Here is an 18871-nt window from a genome sequence, read left to right as displayed (position 1 = left end):
GAACATGACTATGGTTGTGAGGTGGTGACCATGTAGAGAAATAGGAATGTGTTTCTCTGATGTACAGCTTCATTTGATGTCTACTTGTGTGTCAGCGACCAATGCAGCAGTACCATCTAATATAAGATAATACTACTTTTGACTGGCCCTTGAATCTACCGGCAGTCGTTTCCAAGAGGAGTGTTTTATTTCCAATTGAGCATAACTAAGATCTTCTGTGGTATCAAATCATTTCACACGGACACTGTCAGGTCAAACTCTGATGTGAAGGTTGGTACTTTTCACACAGCTTACTTCATGCTGTTCCACTATTACAGTCAACAGAAACTTGAAACAGAACAACTTACAGCTGTCTGAACACCAATGTGTCTGCACGTTAATAAACAATATCACACAATGATAATATTGTACATTAGGCCACACCAATTTAATTTGTTGGTTCTCGGATTTTTTCAGAAAAAATATGAAGCGACAGGGCGAAAAAAAATAAAAATAAAAACAGATCTAGGCATCCTATTATAGGCTTAAATGCTACGAAATGAGCCATGAAGTCAACACAAAAGGCTGGTTCAAAATTTAAACAATGAATTTTGAACTTCTAATGATACCACTGCATTGAAAGATGGAATAACTGTAACGACTAGGAAGAAAAGGACTGTTTTCAACTGTTCAGGGCAAAATATGAGCATTTTGCAGTTGATTCTGAATAATTTTTTTTTTTGTCAAATCAGGAAAAAATGAAGAGGCGAATCCGAGAACCAACAAATTAAATTGGTGTGGCCTTACCCAAACTAGAAAACTTGAAGACTACTATCAATTCATGTTGACATTATACCCTGTTAATACTTTGCTACTTTTTGCAATGACTCCACTTCATGACAATTTATCAGTCATCATGATAATTCACAAACATAATACTACCATGTTTTCTGTATGTACTCCAAGACAGGATTAGAATCAAAAGTTGTATCTGACACAAAATGGAGATTAAAAGACATAACAAACTTTTAATGCATCCAAGTCCAGCCTTATTTTTTTATTTGGTGCTACTAGTGTCAAAGAGTCACTGAATATAAGAAGCAATTTTTAATTTTCTTGCTAATTTCAAGGCATTTATCAGTTCATCCATCACCAACTTCTCACAAGTAATTCACATTTGTTTCATTAGTTCCTTTTCATAACACATAGATTATAAAAACCTCACTAAGTAAGAAGTACTTGTGGAATTGAGACACATACATTAACAATTCATTAATAACATGAGATATTGATTACCAGTAACAATATTACTTTAGCCAACAGAGTTGTACTTGACATCATAACAGTAAAGTGTTAACGACTACATTTGTCATTTTATCCACACAAAATGAATACAAGTTCAAAGGACTTTGCTTCGAATCAGACCAGAGAATCCAGATAGAACTGATCATGAGGTGCAATGACACCAGACTGTGACAATTATACAGAACATGAGCACAAAGCTACTATAATTCTACTTTCCCACAAACAGCAATATAACAAAGGGTGTCATCCCGTTCTCATCGCAGCCAGAGCTTGAGCCGCAGAGCATCCACACCATTCAAGTAGTATCGAAATAATCTCTTATCCCTCACAAATCCCAAGTTCTCGTACAACCTCAGAGCAGGCTTGTTTGTGATCTCAGTCTCCAACACCACCTGCAAAAATAAAAGAAATAAGAATGCTACATAACTGTTCCAGCTGGTTTTATCATGGATCAGTGCAATTAGGCATCAGAAATAACGGCATAACTCTAATTTTACATGAACTAACCTGCATGAAGTATTTTTCCACCTCTGTTTCAAAAGATATGACATTTTAAAAGAGTTACATCAAGTTATTTTGCTACAACAAGTTCTAATTAAACATTTACTGTACAGTGTACTGATGAACATACCTCATCACAATCATCATCAGTCATGGCACGGATGGCTTTCTTCACAAGAGTAGAACCTAAACAAGTCAGGACAGAAAAGGACTCAAGTCAACTTGTATGAGAATAAAGATGATGTCCATTAGTCTGGATGCATTCCTAATTAGTTTACTGTGGTTCCTAATGGCCTTTACTCCAACTACCCAGAGGGGAGTACAGGAGCCTTGGTAAATCATCCTCCCGTGGCAGGGTCGGCGGCGCGGTATTCTATATACCTTACAACCGACCCTGCCATTTTACGCCCAGTTTTCTACTCCAGATGACGTAGCCTACGAGTAGCTGTCAGCCAATCAGAGACATAGCTTTCAGTTGGGCAAAGCTATCCGAGAGCCAATCATGTTACGTCTTACATCGCCTCTTTGGGTTTCATGTAAAATGGCAGTTGGTAATGCATTATGTTGTCTCAGTCGTGCAAGACTTTTTTTGGCGTCAAAGAGCTCGTGAACACCAGAAAACCACGCTACAGGGACTACTTCATGGCCGAAACGTGTTCCTTAGGACCGGCGGACGGAAAAGCCTGTGTTACATGAGCTTTCAAGCCGCAGCCAGATCGAGCAGGCAGCGACGGAGCTACGGTCTACTCAACTCAAGAGCGACGAGTCCAGCATCCGTGGCCCTTTGGAGATGACCTCATTATAGTGTAGTGAGTCCACTGAATGCGATAATGAAAGTTCAATGTGACAAGCTGAGCTTGATGGGCCTGAAGGCGACTTGTTTAGGTATGAACGCAGCCAAGCCGAGACAGTGGTGACAGTATTTACGTCCGCCATCTTGAATTTATGTGATCCTGGCGCTGATTGGCTTGTGCCAAATAAGGCAAGCTCATTAATATGTAGAGAACACGTTACCTGGAGTAGAAAACTGGGCGTAAAATGGCAGGGTTGGTTGTAAGGTATATAGAATACCGCGCCGCCGACCCTGCCACGGGAGGATGTGGTAAATGAACTAGGATGACACTCAGGTCAGATGTTAGTATTCAAACATATAATTGGGAGCCTCCAACTTCCTCCACTTGAAGTGCACCTGCAACATTGCAAACTGTCAAAATTTTACCTGCAATTCCAAATACCATCTGCTTCTACGCATTATCTCATAAACTAGAAGTGACAAGTACAGTATAAATTTCCACTGCAGTACAAACCAATAGATTTCCTCCTATAGTTCTCATCCACAGCTAGCATGGCAATGTAGCCCCGGCGAACCATTTTCTTATGCATGTCCAGCTTGCACACGATAGCTCCAACACACCTTCCTCCTGACATGGCCTGGGGAAAAAAAAAGTATACATATATATATAATACCGACTGTAAAACCGGTAACACAAAAGCAATTCCCCTACACTAGCTAAAAGTATAACTCTTCTTAAACCTAAGGTTATACGTTACTCTGCTCAGTCCTCATGGATCATGTACCATTTCTAGACAGAATATTGTCAATGGAATGGGAAGACAGTCACACTTTTTCACTGTCACATCAGAGACAGATTTCCCTGAAGCACCTGTGACCAGCATCAGATCTAGTTGCCTGCGGATGACTGATTAACCTGTGACAAGTAGTAAGTCAGTCAGACTGATGTGACTACAGTAGTACAGGAAATGACTGTTTGTACTGTTACATTATCATCTACTACATCTTATACACATGTTGCTGGGGTTCACTGAATGGAGGATTCAACCATTCAACATCAATGTGAACATTTTACCAAACATTATGCTTTACAGATTTTGAAGTTGACCTGCCATCATCTGGGATTCGCTTACTCTAGTCAAAAGTAAATAATGACAATCCTTATAGGCTTAAGTTTGCTGCTGACAGTAACTAACTGTACAGTACTCGTAGCAGCCTGTGATTACGTACACCTTGATGGCAAAACAACATCAACATCAATCCTTCTGACAGTGAAACACTCCATTACGTGTAGGCCCTCACATAAATTTTGCAAGAACACCAAAATAGAAACTTACCAGAAAGCATAGCTTGGGCCAATTGTGAATGAAGTAGCGGTAGGTGTATATGGAGTATGGTTCTGAAAGGTCTTTTGTGATGAGCCTGATGATGTCTGGCATCTGCAGTTCTGATTGGTAACTAACATAGCTAACATGGTCCTCCCCATCTCCATCCTCAGCAGCAGCAGCCTCCAGCTGGTCAGAGCCGGAGGACCAAATCTTTTCAATCTGAAGTTCCCTTCCTGATAACACTCCATCCTCCTCAACCACAACAGGGTCATCCACTCTATCCAAAACTGCTTTTTCTGGGCGTCTTTTCGTTCTGTCATCCCTTGACCCATCTTGCAACGAGAGAGACAGCATGGCTTCTGCCACAGTACTTTCCTCACTGTTGACTTCGTGTCTGTTGTTGTCTGTTGACCCCGCTGATTTCGTCCCCCCAACAACTGCATGTTTCCCTAAGGCGTCCTTTTCCTCCGGTATTGCCACAACACAGCCATTCAGTCTGGTGTTATTTTTGGCCTGAAGTTCGCCACCGTTTGGCGGCTTACATACACAGTTGTTGCCGTCGCCCTCCCACTTCTCGACCATACTTCCCTCTCCCACAACCTCCATGTTGCAAGGAACGGCCTGTTCTTTACCAATTACCGACGAGTCTGACATCATTTAAGGCCACCTGTACTGTCACAAATACAGAAAAACTCCACAGAAACATCCGTCTACTCTTCACGGCTTTGTAGAACAATTTTTAACCCAAATTTTAGTAGAATCTTTCCACTCACATCCCCGAACCGCCATGTTGGAGTTTGCTCTCACTTACCGTTGTCATCAAAATATTCATCCGCCAACCAAGGCTGATTCACCTTCCTGAAATATTTCAAACTTGGCGCATTCGCAAAAAATTATCAGCTAGAAAAATAGCAGGCAAACTACATATATACTGCCCTTTCACTATCAATAACGTAGACACCCTGCATCAAATCTGAAATGTGTTTCAATAATTGCTCTATTTGTTTTCTGTGGCGTTCTACAAAGGTTATGAGACATGTAAAAAGGCGAGGTCAGCTATAGTGGGTGTTTGACCTCTTCTGAACGGACGTAACAAAAACTGGTCACTAGTTAGACCGTGTCAGACCAGTCAGTACTATTCCAGTATTTCCAGGTAAGAGTTCAACGAAGATCGTATTATCAGTATTCTTTGATCGCATGCAAAATGATGAGATACGAAAATAAAGCGTTCTGGTAAAGTTTTTTTCATTGGTCATAATTGCGCTGGGGGGGGGGTTAGTTTTAATAGGAAATATAAAATACCAAAGAGGTTTTATTATTCAACCCCCTTCATTTTTTCTGATTAATAAAAGCCTTCACTTTTAACACAGGGCATGCGCAGTCTTAATCATGACTTCGCTTTATTCTGGCCTCCCAGTATGATAAAACAATGATACTTTGTTGTCCAATTATATATTTATAGCTATCTTACTCCACTCATAGCTGAGCCACTTTTAATAATATATATCATTGCCTTTTGTTTATTTATAGTCTAGTTATTCGTGTTTTTATACAAATGTCCTTTCAAAGCCACCCATCTGGGGTACAAGGGACTTCCATGTGAGCTATGCCACCCAATCAGCAACAGCGACAGAAATGCTGGGACTCCAGAGACCGCTTCTTTGCTTGTTTAGAACAGAATGATGAGAATGCAGCGAAGTGCCAGAGTCTTCGACAGGAGTTTGAAGGTTGCTGCTCCAACACATGGGTATGTTGCAATACTGTAACAGTTGTGTAAATTGTCACGGGTGACTCGGACCCAGATTGTCTTTGGGGACACAGATGTCCGCTGTTGCTAGGGGCTGTCTAGCCTCTACCAGGCACCGTGGATCGCTGGAAAAATAGTAGAAATGGGCCGAAATAAAGGGATAGTATACCAGAGAAGATCCAGGGCCATAGAAGCTCCAATTTGCGACCCGTGGGCTGTCCCTTAGCCCTCTATCTTTAGATTGTAGATTACAACCAGATGTACCAGGGGGGTATAAGAGGAGGGCCTGCAAGGGGGGGGGGGTCCCGACAACGCTCTACGCTGAATTTGGAAACCTCTTGATTACGCTTTACGATAAATTCCAACTGGATAAAACGCATTACGTAGAATTAAAACGCCGAATACGCTCTACGCAAAAATATTACAGCGGTCCTTCTACGCTCTACGTAGAATTAAAACAGCCAATTACGCTCTACAGAAAAGGGCTTGCGGGTCCCCTAAGAGGGCTAGCACCGTGGGAAGGGGGAGATGACCAGAAGACACTGTCAGGGAAGGTTGTGGTTGTGGAAATAAAGGACATCTCATATACAACTCTCGACTCTGCATCGTCACTTTACCCCAATGTGACAAAATGTATTACGCATGGTTTGAAATACAACTTACAAGTATTCTGCATACCTGCACTTGAAATTATTGTCTTTTGTCACTGAATGAATTATGATGAGCTGTCCAGCCTGCACATAATGTTGTTTTTTTTTTGCAGGTAAAATATTTTCTTCGGAAGAGGGAATATGACAAATACAAGGAAAAGCTGCAGACAGAAGGCTTCAAACCTTATGAAGAAGAAAAGAAAACATAGACCCTGCAATCCTTCCGAAGTTTTGGCAATTTTAAAATCCCGGGGGACAGAAGACTGTGCTACTCACCCCTTTGTGTTTCACTTTGAAACTTTGATGATATTCTATGCTATCTCCCTGCCTGATACTGCATGAACCTGGCAACTCAGGCAAGGGACAGACTCTGACTCTATTCTCATATTCATTGTGCTGTTCAGACCTGGTCCAGTTGAGTAGTAATTTTTTTTAATCCAAGAAGGCAAGAACCAACAATTGAATTGGTGTGGCCTTGTGAAGGCAGCATAGAATATTAACCTACTCTCACTACATAATCATGTGCAGTCTGCAGAGGAATGAGATATGAAAATCATATGTTTATTCTAAAAGTAATGGAAATAGTAGTGTTTATATGAGATTGCAGGGCTCGAAATCGTACCTGTATCTGCAGGTTAGTGCAGGTAAAATTGGAGTTGTGCAGGAACATGTACAATTATGTATTTCTGATATCTACATTGTTCTATTCCATGTTCTGGGTGAATGTGGTTTTTGTTTGCTGTACACTAACTGCTACCACCTGTAACATGCTAGAGAAGGTTTTATATTGATCTTTATTCAAACAACAGTACAATATACTAGTAATGATGTCATGAATACACACATGTGCTAGTGAGTCTTTATTTATTTGCCTTTGGTCACAGATGGACCATAGCAACACACATAAACATACAATATATATATATGTTATAATTAATCTTCCCAGGTTCCCTAGCAGGAAACAGCAGTACAAGCAGAAACAAGGCCATGATCTAGCAGTGCATTTATTGATTGCTCTTTATGACATGAAAGTATAACATACATTTGTGTATCTTTCAACACCTGACACTGCTCCTGCAGACACCTGTGTGGAGGCAATGGCAACAATTCGTGACTGGGTTCCAACTTGTCCCTCATGGACTTCACCCATTCCAAAACATGAAAACACTGATGGCTGGTCAGCTCTATACCACAGATGATGATGCCAATGATAACGTTAGCGCCTACTTGGAGGACTAAAGTACGGAGCTCTACTGATAACACATAGGGAGACTACTGTATGTTGAAAAACAAAGCATTTGCATAATACTAACATTTCTAGGGGGCTCAACAACTTTCAGATGCCCATCATTGACAAAAATCATCAATCCCTCTTCCAATGTTTCCAACAAAAAATGCTAGCCTGCTGCTACCTTTCAACCCTATACTACTTCATGTGCCTGCTTCAGAGTTGATGCATTTGTTTACTTCCTAAACTTAGTATCTATTGAAAAATGTCACCTGTTTCCCAACTTACCTTAAGTGCTTTAAGTGTTAGGTGTTAAGTGCAATGTACCCATTAAGGTCTGACATGTACATGTTAAGGCGCAGAAGAGGTTGAAAAATCACAACATGACATAGCCTTCTGTTGGTACATTTCATCTATTGGTAGAAAGTACTAGACTGAGTACATCTCTACAGACCACTCCACTGCCATAGTCTACCTCTACCATACACTTCAAACTCTACACATTGCTCCAAAATGCCTGACACAATCACTGGCTTCTACCATCACTTCTTCTAGTGCATATATCTCTGTCACCTTCCTTCATTGCTACTCTTCCAATCTGGCCTCTGCCTGAATCTTACTCAAATATATCTCCTTTAATCTAACAGTTGACCAGACAGAAATTAAACATTCTCGTCAGATAAAATTGCAAAACAAGCTCACCTTCTCACACTACCAGTCCTTCTAACAACTGTTGTCTTCTTGGCTTTTTGAATTCTTACAGTTGGTAACGGTTATATTTGTTCAAAGTGGAAATTATGTAATTCTGATACTAATGTATTATCATCATGGTGCACAATGATGTTAGGGTGTGATATTCATCAAATCTACATGTACACAACCATTATCAAGCCATAGGTTACTAGTATCATCATTTCTACATCACTAGCTATTACAAGATCAGCTCCACAAGAAAGACAAAAGGAGCTGAAGAAAAACACATCAGTTGTCTTCAGGTTTATACTACCATAAGTTACCGATTCTACACACTATCAGTTATCATCTTCACAATAACGTCAATTCTATAACCAGCAGTTATCAGCTCTATACTACAATCAATTGTCAGCACTATACTACCATCAGTTATCAGCTCTATACTACCATCAGTTATCAGCTCTACACTACCATCAGTTATCAGCTCTATACTACCATCAGTTATCAGCTCTATACTACCATCAGTTATCAGCTCTATACTACCATCAGTTATCAGCTCTATACTATCATCAGTTATCAGCTCTATACTACCATCAGTTATCAGCTCTATACTACCATCAGTGATCTACTCTATACTACCATTAGTTACCTACTCTATACTACTATCAGTTATCAGCTATATACTTCCATCGTTTATCAGCTCCATACTACCATCAGTTATCACCTCTACATTACAAATTTGCACCTAAGCTCTTTCTTCGTTGATAAAAATTCCACTTGCTTCTATATCTGGATGTGTCAGCCCTTGAAATATCAGCATTTCTTATCATCTCTTAATAATCATACAAATTATCCACATATTTCATCTCCATGTTAGATTTTCATTGTCAAAATATACAATTTGCTTTTGGCTGACATGTAGAATTTACATGTAACGTGCTTATCATAAAACAATGATAATCACTGTCACACAGCCTATTACAATCATTCATAGAAACAGATCTTTTCCCTTTATAGGGTAATGTCTAAAATACTTTGCTTTTCTTGAGTTGTCAAAATCACATGTAGTCTGATAGTCATTCATGTCAGTTCATTTTCCCATATGCAGGTGACTTTGCAGTCATTAAAAATGTGATATTAGTTCTGATCTTTCTTCCCATGTCTTAAACATTTGGCCCTGTCCACACATTTGTAAGATAGATGACATTTGTAAATCAGACAATACTGGTAATGGGTAGCACTGTACTACATACACTTACCATTTAGTGAACTACTCTGCAAATACCTTGCCAAGACTAGACCTAGACTTAGCATATACTAAAACAGTCATTCAAATGTCATTAGACTAGCCTGACCACAAGTGCTCAAGGTTCTCAAAGGTTAAACATCAGGAAGCTTATGATACTAAGTTATGTAGTACGTGTACTTTATTCTCACTCAATCTCACTCATCATCTAACATTTACAGTAATTTGCTGCATAATCACATCACAACTTCACCAATGTTACCACTGCCACACTTGTGACACTCCCACCTAATATTAAAATTTATAATATTTTCATATTGTGTTTTTTTAAATACAATCAAACAATTTTAACAGTGAAGTTGATCAAGATCATAATTATACACAGTCTTGCATTACTTCAACCCACATCTGCAATTAAAAACTGAGTGTCAACTAAAATACTTGATGTGACACCTACTCACATACAACAAGGCAATCAGAGATGGCAGACTTCATCCTCTTACCCTCACTGCTTTGCCTCTCTTCCAGTTACAAACAGACATAGCAGCTCTGACAGTGTAGGGCAATGCTGCATTGTATATATTGCAAACACACACTCACAGACCTAAGCCAATAGAATTAAGTAAATTGTGCAGTTTTCCAGGACACAGTTACACTTGTCTAGCAGGCACAAAATTGGCAAGACAGAACCAACTCCTCTCTAGCTGAAGCCTGAAGGTAATTACACTGTAAGTGAATTCATACGGCCACACAGGAATTTCAGTACCTGATAGTGAGTGTGAGTAGTGATTTATCACAAAACATTGAGCCTGGGCTGCATGAAACATCTACTAGGTCACATATATCCGCCACCCTGAAAAAAATGAGATTTCCAATACAACATCCTTCAGTATAATGCAGTCCTGCATATCTAATCTGTCCATACCTGGGTGTTGCTGCAATAGAGATTTCCTACTAGGCTAAATACAATGTTTTTCAAGGTGGCAGATATATATGTAACCCAGCAGACAGAGGTTATAGAAAGCATCCATAATTGCAGGTTTCGAAGATTTTCTGTAAACTGAGCTGCAGGTGGGTACAAATTGTTGCCTTGTCTTATGGGAACGTTAATGAGAAGAGGATCTAAGAAACCCATGGCGATTCCTACAAGAAGAAGCCAGCTCTTGTCAACATCCATCTGTGTAATAGGCATCAGACAGTGTCTTGATTGCAGTGGTTCCAAAAGTCAGTCACATTGACAAGACTTCCAGCCTCATTATGGTCCTTTCTTGGAGGGAGGTGGGTCCAATTTGATGCTGCCATCCTCTAATACCCCCAGGTGATCCTTGGATATCAGATCTGTTGGGTAAAACACCATATGAAATTGGTCACATCAGTTATACTTGCAGATAGGATACTGGTTTGAAATCATATGCAAAATATTTTCATCCCCAAGGCAGAGCCTTTTTCATCCATGTCCTTATCTGTTGTAAAGTTAGAGATAACAAGGAATCATTAGGGAGTGGAAATTGTAGCACTCTATCAAAAGATGGCAGCAGATATCAATGATATGTCATTGCAGAGTCTGCTTATTCTGTAATGGTACCAAGCTTATTCCCTTTGGTAAGATGATGTTTAACAAAGTAATTCAGTAATCTATGGATAGTTTGAAATTTTGTACGTGGTTGTGTCTTGTTCTTGTGTATTTTGTTCAGCACCAAGGACAGGATTGGATGTGTGAATGTTGTTCAGCACCAGGGACAGGAATGGGTGTGTGAATATTGTTCAGCATCAGGAACAGGGATTTATGTGTGAATATTGTTCAGTACCAGGGACAGAGATGGATGTGTGAATATTGTTCAGCAATAGAGACAAGGATTGATCTGCGAATGTTGTTCATTGAGGCATTAGTAGAAATTAACTTGAAATAGTTGTGGTGCTGCCTAAGCCTGTGAAAATTGGCTTCTCGCCAACGACAATGCATCAAACCATAGACAAAATCTCCATTATGGCACAGATCCATGTGTTCTGAAATGGCATCTGATTCCATTTTGGAGAAAACGATGAAATGGCTGACAGAATGTTCTCTCAATGTTAATGGGCATAGTTGAAGGAGGAGGTAAGGAGAAGGCTGAAGAACCAAAGGATGGAAGGTACTGAAAAGTCCATTGGAGTTCTCCCAAATCCATCTTAACTCCATTCACATTTATCTGCTGGGCTACATATACATTATCCGCCACATTGAAAACATTGAAAACATTGAAAAACAGTGTTTGAGAGATCTCTAGTGCAGCATCCCTCAGGAATGCACAATTTAGATATGCTGGAGTCATAAAGAAAATGTTGTTTTGATCTCTAAAGACACATTTTTCAGGGTGGTGGATATGCCATGTTACATGGTGGGATTATGTTTATAGTAGACATCATACCTACCTTTGTATTTCTTGGCACTTGGTACTCGAGTGAGTTTGGAGTCTAGCTCCTCGTCGTCTGAGATTTTCAGGACTTGTGTTCGGTACTCCAGGATCTTGGTCAGCAGGTCTGGTCGCCTCGTGATCTCGAAGACATGCTCGATGTACGACAGATCATCTGTGGATGACATGGCCTGGTAATAAGACTTTGTGTTTGTCCTTGAAGGAGATGACTACATTTAAAAACATTTTTCCTGAAGCCCAATTGAGTGTAATGGCATGCAGATTATAATTATAACGAATAAACAAATAAAGTATGCACATTAGGATTACGGAAATGGCTGCTTATATAATTCCTGCTGATTGGTTTGCTTTTGTATGTGCATGTGAAATTGCAAATTATGCTGTGTCATTTAACATTTATCCACCAGCATACAGATATCCACCATTTGGACAAACTAGATAATATAGATTATACAGTATGTGCATCATACTGGGGATCTCTTTGGATGCATTTTACAAGGTGGTTTATTGATTTTACATTATAATTAGATATTACAATGTATATTGATATTACAGAGATGAGGGAAGTAGCAATCTACATTTTTAGCATGTCTAGGCTCTTCAATACAAAGTGTGCAACTTTTTAGAGTCACACCACTGTATTGAAATGAAGGGCCGATCAGTCAATATATGCACTTTACACCACTGCGTAAATGTCACTTACGATAGGTTTCTTAAGTGCTTGGCATAACACCTGGGGAGAGGGCTTTAGTTATTGCTGTATGCAAAGCACTCAGTCTATTGCTTCAGGACAAATGGATTTCACACTCAAGCTAGCGGATAGGCCATTAAAAGGAATACTTGCAACATTTCTATTAACGGCAGTGACATTGATAATTCTGAATAGCAAATCTGCTTTATTTTTTCAACATCTGTTTAACCAGTTGATAAAATATCAGGCATAGAAATGCTTTGCAAGGTTCAATATTCAATATACATAATCATTGTACACAACTCTTGAAGTAGTTTTATTTATCAGTTTTCATGGTGACAGCAAATGCACAACACTGCAAATATACATTTTCAATGTACATGTATTAGTACCGTATAAGATAATTGTGCTACAAATATGCTTTGACTGCATACCTAAAATACTGCCAAAATGTAATTTTCCCCTTCTACCATGAAATTTAATCTCCATGAAATGAAATGAATTCACTGTATTACTGACCTATGTTGTAGATTAAATGTATGACTAATGTAAATGTGAAGGTTTCAATGTAAAACCACATTCACCATTACCGGTAGCCTACCAGAGGTAAGTAGTTCTTGCACTATCAAAGGTTTTACATGTGCAAAGGATGTGGGAAAGGTTCCAAAGCAAGCTATTAAGCAAGCCCTATACTTTCCTCTGCAGTTAGCTTTAATCTGTCCTTACGAGGTTAAAATAAATCCATTCCACCTCCAACAGCAAAGCCAATTCTAGCTCTCTGGGGTCTGAGAGCCAATCCTGTTGCCTGTAACATTACCAGTAGTGCTTCTAAGCACAGCACGTCTACCTGGGGGGGTTAGCTGTTCTTACAGGAATCAGAGATTACCTGCCTCATCTCCAAGCTGGAGATGTTGGAACAGGCGATTGTAATGTTTTCTGACTAAACCATTCTCTGATACACAATCCATGATATCTGCTTGGACTTCATTATCATGTTCCACCAGATTGTGATGTAGCCTGACTAAATCATCTTCCTAGAGGCCAGCTCATCTGACAGATACTGCCCCACAGGGGAGGGTGTCAATTAACCCCAGCCAGCAAGAGATCGTGTAAACACTGGCTAACTGCGATGGAATCAATGACAAATACACAGTGGGAATAACATAAGGTCCCACGAGGCTAAGGGATGGGTGTGTGAATTTTGGTCAACACCAAGGACAGGGATGGATGTGTGAATACTGTTCAGTACCAAGGACAGGAATGGATGTGTGAATGTTGTTCAGCACCAGGGACAGGGTTGGATGTGTAAATATTGTTCAGCACAAGGGACAGGGATGAATGTGCGAATTTTGGTCAGCACCAAGGGCAGGAATGGTTGTGTGGATGTTGTTCAGCACCAGGGACAGGCATGGATGTGTGAATTTTGTTCAGGGACAGGGATGGATGTGTGAATATTGTTCAGCACCAGGGACAGGGATGGATGTGTGAATGTTGTTCAGAGACAGGGTTGAATGTGTAAATATTGTTCAGCACCAGGGACAGGAATGGATGTGTAAATATTGTTCAGCACCAGGGACAGGAATGGATGTGTAAATATTGTTCAGCACCAGGGGCTGGGATAGATGTGTGAATGTTGTTCAGCACCAGGGACAGGAATGGATGTGTGAATATTGTTCAGCACTTGGGGCAGGCATGGATGTGTAAATTTTGGTCAGGGCTAAGGAGAGGGATGGATGTGTAAATTTTGGTCAGCACCAAGGACAGGGATGGGTGTGTGAATGTTGTTCAGCACCAGGGGCAGGGATGGATGTGTGGGCCTGCAGTATGGTTTAGGGACAGGAGTAGATGTTAGAATGGTGTTCAGTACCAGGAACATGGATGGTCACAGTGTATCTTTTGTCATGTTATCCTGTTGGACTGATACTAAATGGCGACTGTCTGTCCCACTGTACGAAACTTCAAAACATTTGAGACACTTACAACTTATGCCCCCATGTTTTTGAGTTGCTACACATGGGGCGTGTTGTGCTGTCAGTAACTTATATGTTATATTTTGCCTGACTCCAACCTCTTCCCTCATGATCTCAATTAAAAGATTGGAATATTTCATGAATAAAAATCAAAAACTAGAAACAAACAAACAATGCAGGCTGGCACCCACACAAGAAAACATTACCTCTTGAAATGTGATTAATGGTAGCTTGTGATATCACAGAATTTCATGTCAAACAGAGTTCTTGCAATGACCTGACCTTGAGCCAGCTTCTCAATCTTCTCCAGGAACATGAACCAGTCCCGAGGGGTCTTCAGTTCTGGCACTTTTTCCTCCGGTATGTCATCCTTACAGGCCATCTTGAACTGCTCTAAGTCGTCTGCTGTGATGAGGTTGGTCAGGTCCAGTAGAAACTGGAGGTATGTCTCAGAGTCCAGCTCTGACATTCTGCTGTCTCAAGTTGCAGCCTCTCTCCTAAGGTATTACTGCTCCTCTGCTGCAACAAGAGAACCAAATGATTTAAAGCTTTCTCATCAGACTCATATAAAAGATATCTATCTCCATAGTGGGAAGTCATCCTGGGGGCCTCATGGGGTCCAGTTAATGATCAAATTATATAGAATAAAAATGGCTGATTATGTTATTACAGTAAAGAGCATGCAGGCACCCATCTTAGACACATCATCATACTAGTAACTTAAAAAGCTCTGGGGTGGCTGAGCCAAAACTGAAAATAAAGATCTACAAAAAAACAAAACTGTCAGATGTGTTAGTTATTTGGCTATATCTTGATGATCTATAATTTTTCCCTCTCCAAGGTCACATTTTGACCCCTAAATTGAATGGTGAAGTTTTTAACTCCTCAGTAGGGCTGGGCATTTTTTAGAATGCTTCGTGCCGTTATGGAGACCAGCTGGACCCAGCTGGTGTAATGGTAGGAAAGGAAAGACGACCGGTCTAATCTGGCCATGCTACATGGATGACAACTTGACCCACAGCAGCTTTTAACTATTTTTTAACTTTCAACAACAGTTACATTTTTTCCTGTGACCAGGCTGGTGTTCAGCTTACCATTTCTTCCTAACCATGAAAGCTATCCTTCCCCCCAAAATGTCAATGTCAGTGTTATTATCAGAATAGAAGATTTAACGTTACAGAAAGAACATGCAACATCTGCTACAGTATCAACTGGCCCAAATTAGACTTTCACCTTCATGGTCCCAAGACCACCTGCCAAATATAACAATGCACTCACAGCAAATATTAGGTCAAGAACATGTTGCACGGAAAAACATATACACAAACACACCAAAATCAACATCTGAGGAGGCCATTATTTCATCATGTTACACCCAATCTGCTGCAAGGTTGGGAAGGTTACATTTCTTCTTAGCATAAACTGTCATGTACCACTTTGGTTTGTCCACAAATTATCTGACTGTACATTAGTTGGCAGTGGGTTCAGTGAGAGTCTTTTGCATGACCTTTCAATGTTAGTAGCCAAGTACATGCCTGACTGATGATGTCATCTCATGCTGCCATTGTAATGTCCAGAAAGGTTAAACCTTGCCCTCAATGCTGAGTGAACAAGAGTTCAAAGATCTTATACCTCCGTGAGATTTGAATTTTTGTAATGTCTTATTTTATTGTCTTTTATCGTAATCAATTAATAAACAAAACTAGAGAGGCCCCCGTTTGTAAGTAAATGCATCATCTTTCATTCCATTTCTCTACACATGCAATAATTACTCTTCCACATGCACATAATCTATGCACAACTATCATAATTGTGAAATTCCCATCATTTATGACTAATGGATCATGTCACTTTCATACTTTATGCAAATGTGGCCCTTATTTGCATAATTGGTATTTGTTATTATTGTTAATGTTCCAACTGCCATAGATCACATATATTACATTATTAAGTCAATATTTTGTGAAACACAGGAATTGCAGAATTTTCTCATTAATCATGCAAATCAAATCCTCATTTGCATAATTTGTATCAAATTGTATACATATCTGTCTAAGCTACCTACATGCCAAAATCATGAAAATCTGAAATGGTTCTTCCTTTCTTGATATATCTTCTTATACCAAATATCACACTCCATCCAAGTTGTGCTGACCATAGAATTTGTGAAGACCAAAAACAATCCCTCAGTTTTAATGGGGGTTATAAAAAAGACGCTCAACACAAGAAATGACCTGTTTAACCTCCTTGGATAAATTGTGTCAAATGTGGTCTATTATTAAAGGGGCTGGATGTTGAAGGCATCGGGGACTGTTCTGGTTGGCTGAAGGCAACTTCCTGTTTTCCCGGTGTACGTGTTTGACCCCCTGCCCTAAATACTGTCATTAGAAGAAAAGGATGTCAGGACTGTCACATACATTCACGAACACTAGTAACATCTGCTGGGTGGGTTTGCGGACTGCAAACAAAATATACAAAACATTGTGCATTGCAGGGTTGCTGTGGCAGACATCCCAACTGCCTATTCATCAGACCGCAATATTTCAAATTCGGCCACGTCCGTACAAAAAGATGGGAAACAGACCTCCCGATTTGGAGGATAGTCTCGCCCGGCCTCACCCCTTAATAATAGTATACCCAACAAGTAGATTTCTGGAACGATCGGGATACATAACAGACATTGCTGAATCTATCCAGAAACAGTGACTGCCATTTGTAGGTTCCCTGCAGTATGTTACGTGGTTCCAGAAATGAAACGCAACCTTGCAGGCCTCGGGCGGAGTAAATTCTAGTAACCACGACCTCTGTAACGTTACTAACTACATTGTACATTGAATTTCATTTCTTAGCCATATTCGGCTATACACAAATGATCGCTGGCTTCCCCTACATTCATCAACGGGCAATAAACTAGGATTACTCACCGACAAAATGACGGCAAAAAGATCGCCTCATGAAGCGGTTTTGAATAATCCGTTTCTGAGGGATATCACGTCCGCTCCACCGGAAAAACTTTCACCCCTTGCAAACACGCACACTCTCTGTGTGTGCCGACTCCGGCCTATCCCAGCAAGGATTGAAAACCATGAGGTAATGTTTGCTTGGCGGTGGGTCTCATTGCTATGCTGGGGAGGAACTCAACGGAGAAGTAAAAAAAAACATTGCAGCCTGAATAAATACTTCATCGTTGTCTTTATAAAACAAAGTGCGGAAAAACGTGACTCAAACAGAGTATCACAAGACTTTGGGTAAGTTTATTTTGTACAAGTAAGACTCGCGTTGTGACCACACCTTTGCTGGATGTTGGAAGATGCCGACTTAAATGCTAGTTACGTGGCGGGCTTTTTAAAATGGATTTTCCGTATTTTACAGTATATAAAGCATGGTAATGATTGACCCCCAAACTCTTGAACAGACAAGAAAATAGGAGAGCACGGACGTAGCTCCATGCAATAAGACGATAGCGGCGTTGTCAGCTGGCTAGGTTTTCACTGAGTTTGCACAAGGAGGGAGCCAAGTTGGATATACCGGTACAATGTCAACCGTAATAAAACGTGCGGAATGCGAGGTGTCCGTACTGTGTGACTTTGGAAATGGTAAGATTGGACCAAATTACCTTACCTTAGACCTTAGTTCCTCCTGTGCCAATGGCACATCGGGCAGCAAGCTTCCACTTCTTTTTGTCAGCGGCCACTGTCTCCGCCTCCTCCCAGGGGATGTTTGCCCTTCTTAGATCGTCTTGGAAGGTCCTGCGCCAGGTGTGTTTCGGCCTTCCCCTCTTTCTTCTGCCGTTGTGGGGTACCCAAGTCATCGCTGTCTTAGAGTGCCTTCTGCTGGGCAGACGGAGGATATGTCCTGCCAGCTGCATCCTTTTCTCTGTTATGATGGTACTCAGAGGCTTGGACATGGCCCTGCTCAGGATCTCATCGTTGATGATATGCAGGTATCTTATTCTTTGACAAAGAACATTGGTAAAACTTTCAGGATTCAATGTAGATTTCAGTTTAAAGGCTGTAGCTTACAGGCAACTTCCAACAGTAGTTAATTGTACACGTGTACATGTATATAAGTTATACGCATCGTTTGCCGTATATATAACACATGCCAACGTAATAAACGTTACAAGTGTCACAAATGGTGCACAACTTACAGAACAGATGGGAGTCTATCGAGCCCATGGGTATCATCCGTAATATACTGACGTCTCTTTCTCTGTGGTTCTGTGGTACAAAGGAAGCCGCCGCGGCCGATGGTAACTTCGGATTAGGACAGCACTCAGGCTACGTATATACAGATAATACCTGGTATACAGATAATACCTGGACA

General features: G+C 40.4%; 3 protein-coding genes across 4 annotated transcripts; 1 reads left to right on the top strand and 2 right to left on the bottom strand.

The window, feature by feature from the left end:
• Positions 1–983: 983 nt before the first annotated feature.
• On the bottom strand, positions 984–4738 carry LOC109474856 (N-alpha-acetyltransferase 30-like). The gene is made up of 4 exons (XM_019775312.1): positions 3916–4738; positions 3093–3216; positions 1916–1971; positions 984–1676 (listed from the first exon to the last, which is right to left on the bottom strand). The coding sequence occupies exons 1-4, from the start codon at positions 4561–4563 to the stop codon at positions 1539–1541; spliced, it is 966 nt and encodes a 321-aa protein (XP_019630871.1). The 5' UTR covers positions 4564–4738; the 3' UTR covers positions 984–1538.
• A 180-nt stretch (positions 4739–4918) lies between these two features.
• LOC109474797 (cytochrome c oxidase assembly factor 6 homolog) lies at positions 4919–7140 on the top strand. Its single transcript, XM_019775157.1, has 3 exons — positions 4919–5059; positions 5476–5653; positions 6417–7140. The coding sequence occupies exons 2-3, from the start codon at positions 5513–5515 to the stop codon at positions 6510–6512; spliced, it is 237 nt and encodes a 78-aa protein (XP_019630716.1). The 5' UTR covers positions 4919–5059; positions 5476–5512; the 3' UTR covers positions 6513–7140.
• Positions 7141–7290: 150 nt separating this feature from the next.
• On the bottom strand, positions 7291–17618 carry LOC109474879 (astrocytic phosphoprotein PEA-15-like). 2 transcript variants are annotated; one of them, XM_019775343.1, is made up of 4 exons: positions 17470–17618; positions 14828–15064; positions 11883–12038; positions 7291–10808 (listed from the first exon to the last, which is right to left on the bottom strand). In XM_019775343.1, exons 2-4 carry the CDS (start codon positions 15012–15014, stop codon positions 10726–10728), a joined length of 426 nt encoding a protein of 141 aa, XP_019630902.1. In that variant the 5' UTR covers positions 15015–15064; positions 17470–17618; the 3' UTR covers positions 7291–10725. The 2 variants fall into 2 exon arrangements, with proteins under 2 accessions (XP_019630902.1, XP_019630903.1); XM_019775344.1 differs by having other exon boundaries at positions 14828–15061; positions 17470–17602.
• Between the last annotated feature and the right edge of the window lie 1253 nt (positions 17619–18871).

This window comes from Branchiostoma belcheri, unplaced genomic scaffold (genome assembly GCF_001625305.1).
Source record: "Branchiostoma belcheri isolate BF01 breed outbred unplaced genomic scaffold, Haploidv18h27 scaffold32, whole genome shotgun sequence".
NCBI classification, from domain to species: Eukaryota; Metazoa; Chordata; class Leptocardii; order Amphioxiformes; family Branchiostomatidae; genus Branchiostoma; species Branchiostoma belcheri.
This window is presented reverse-complemented; position numbering and strand designations above follow the sequence as displayed.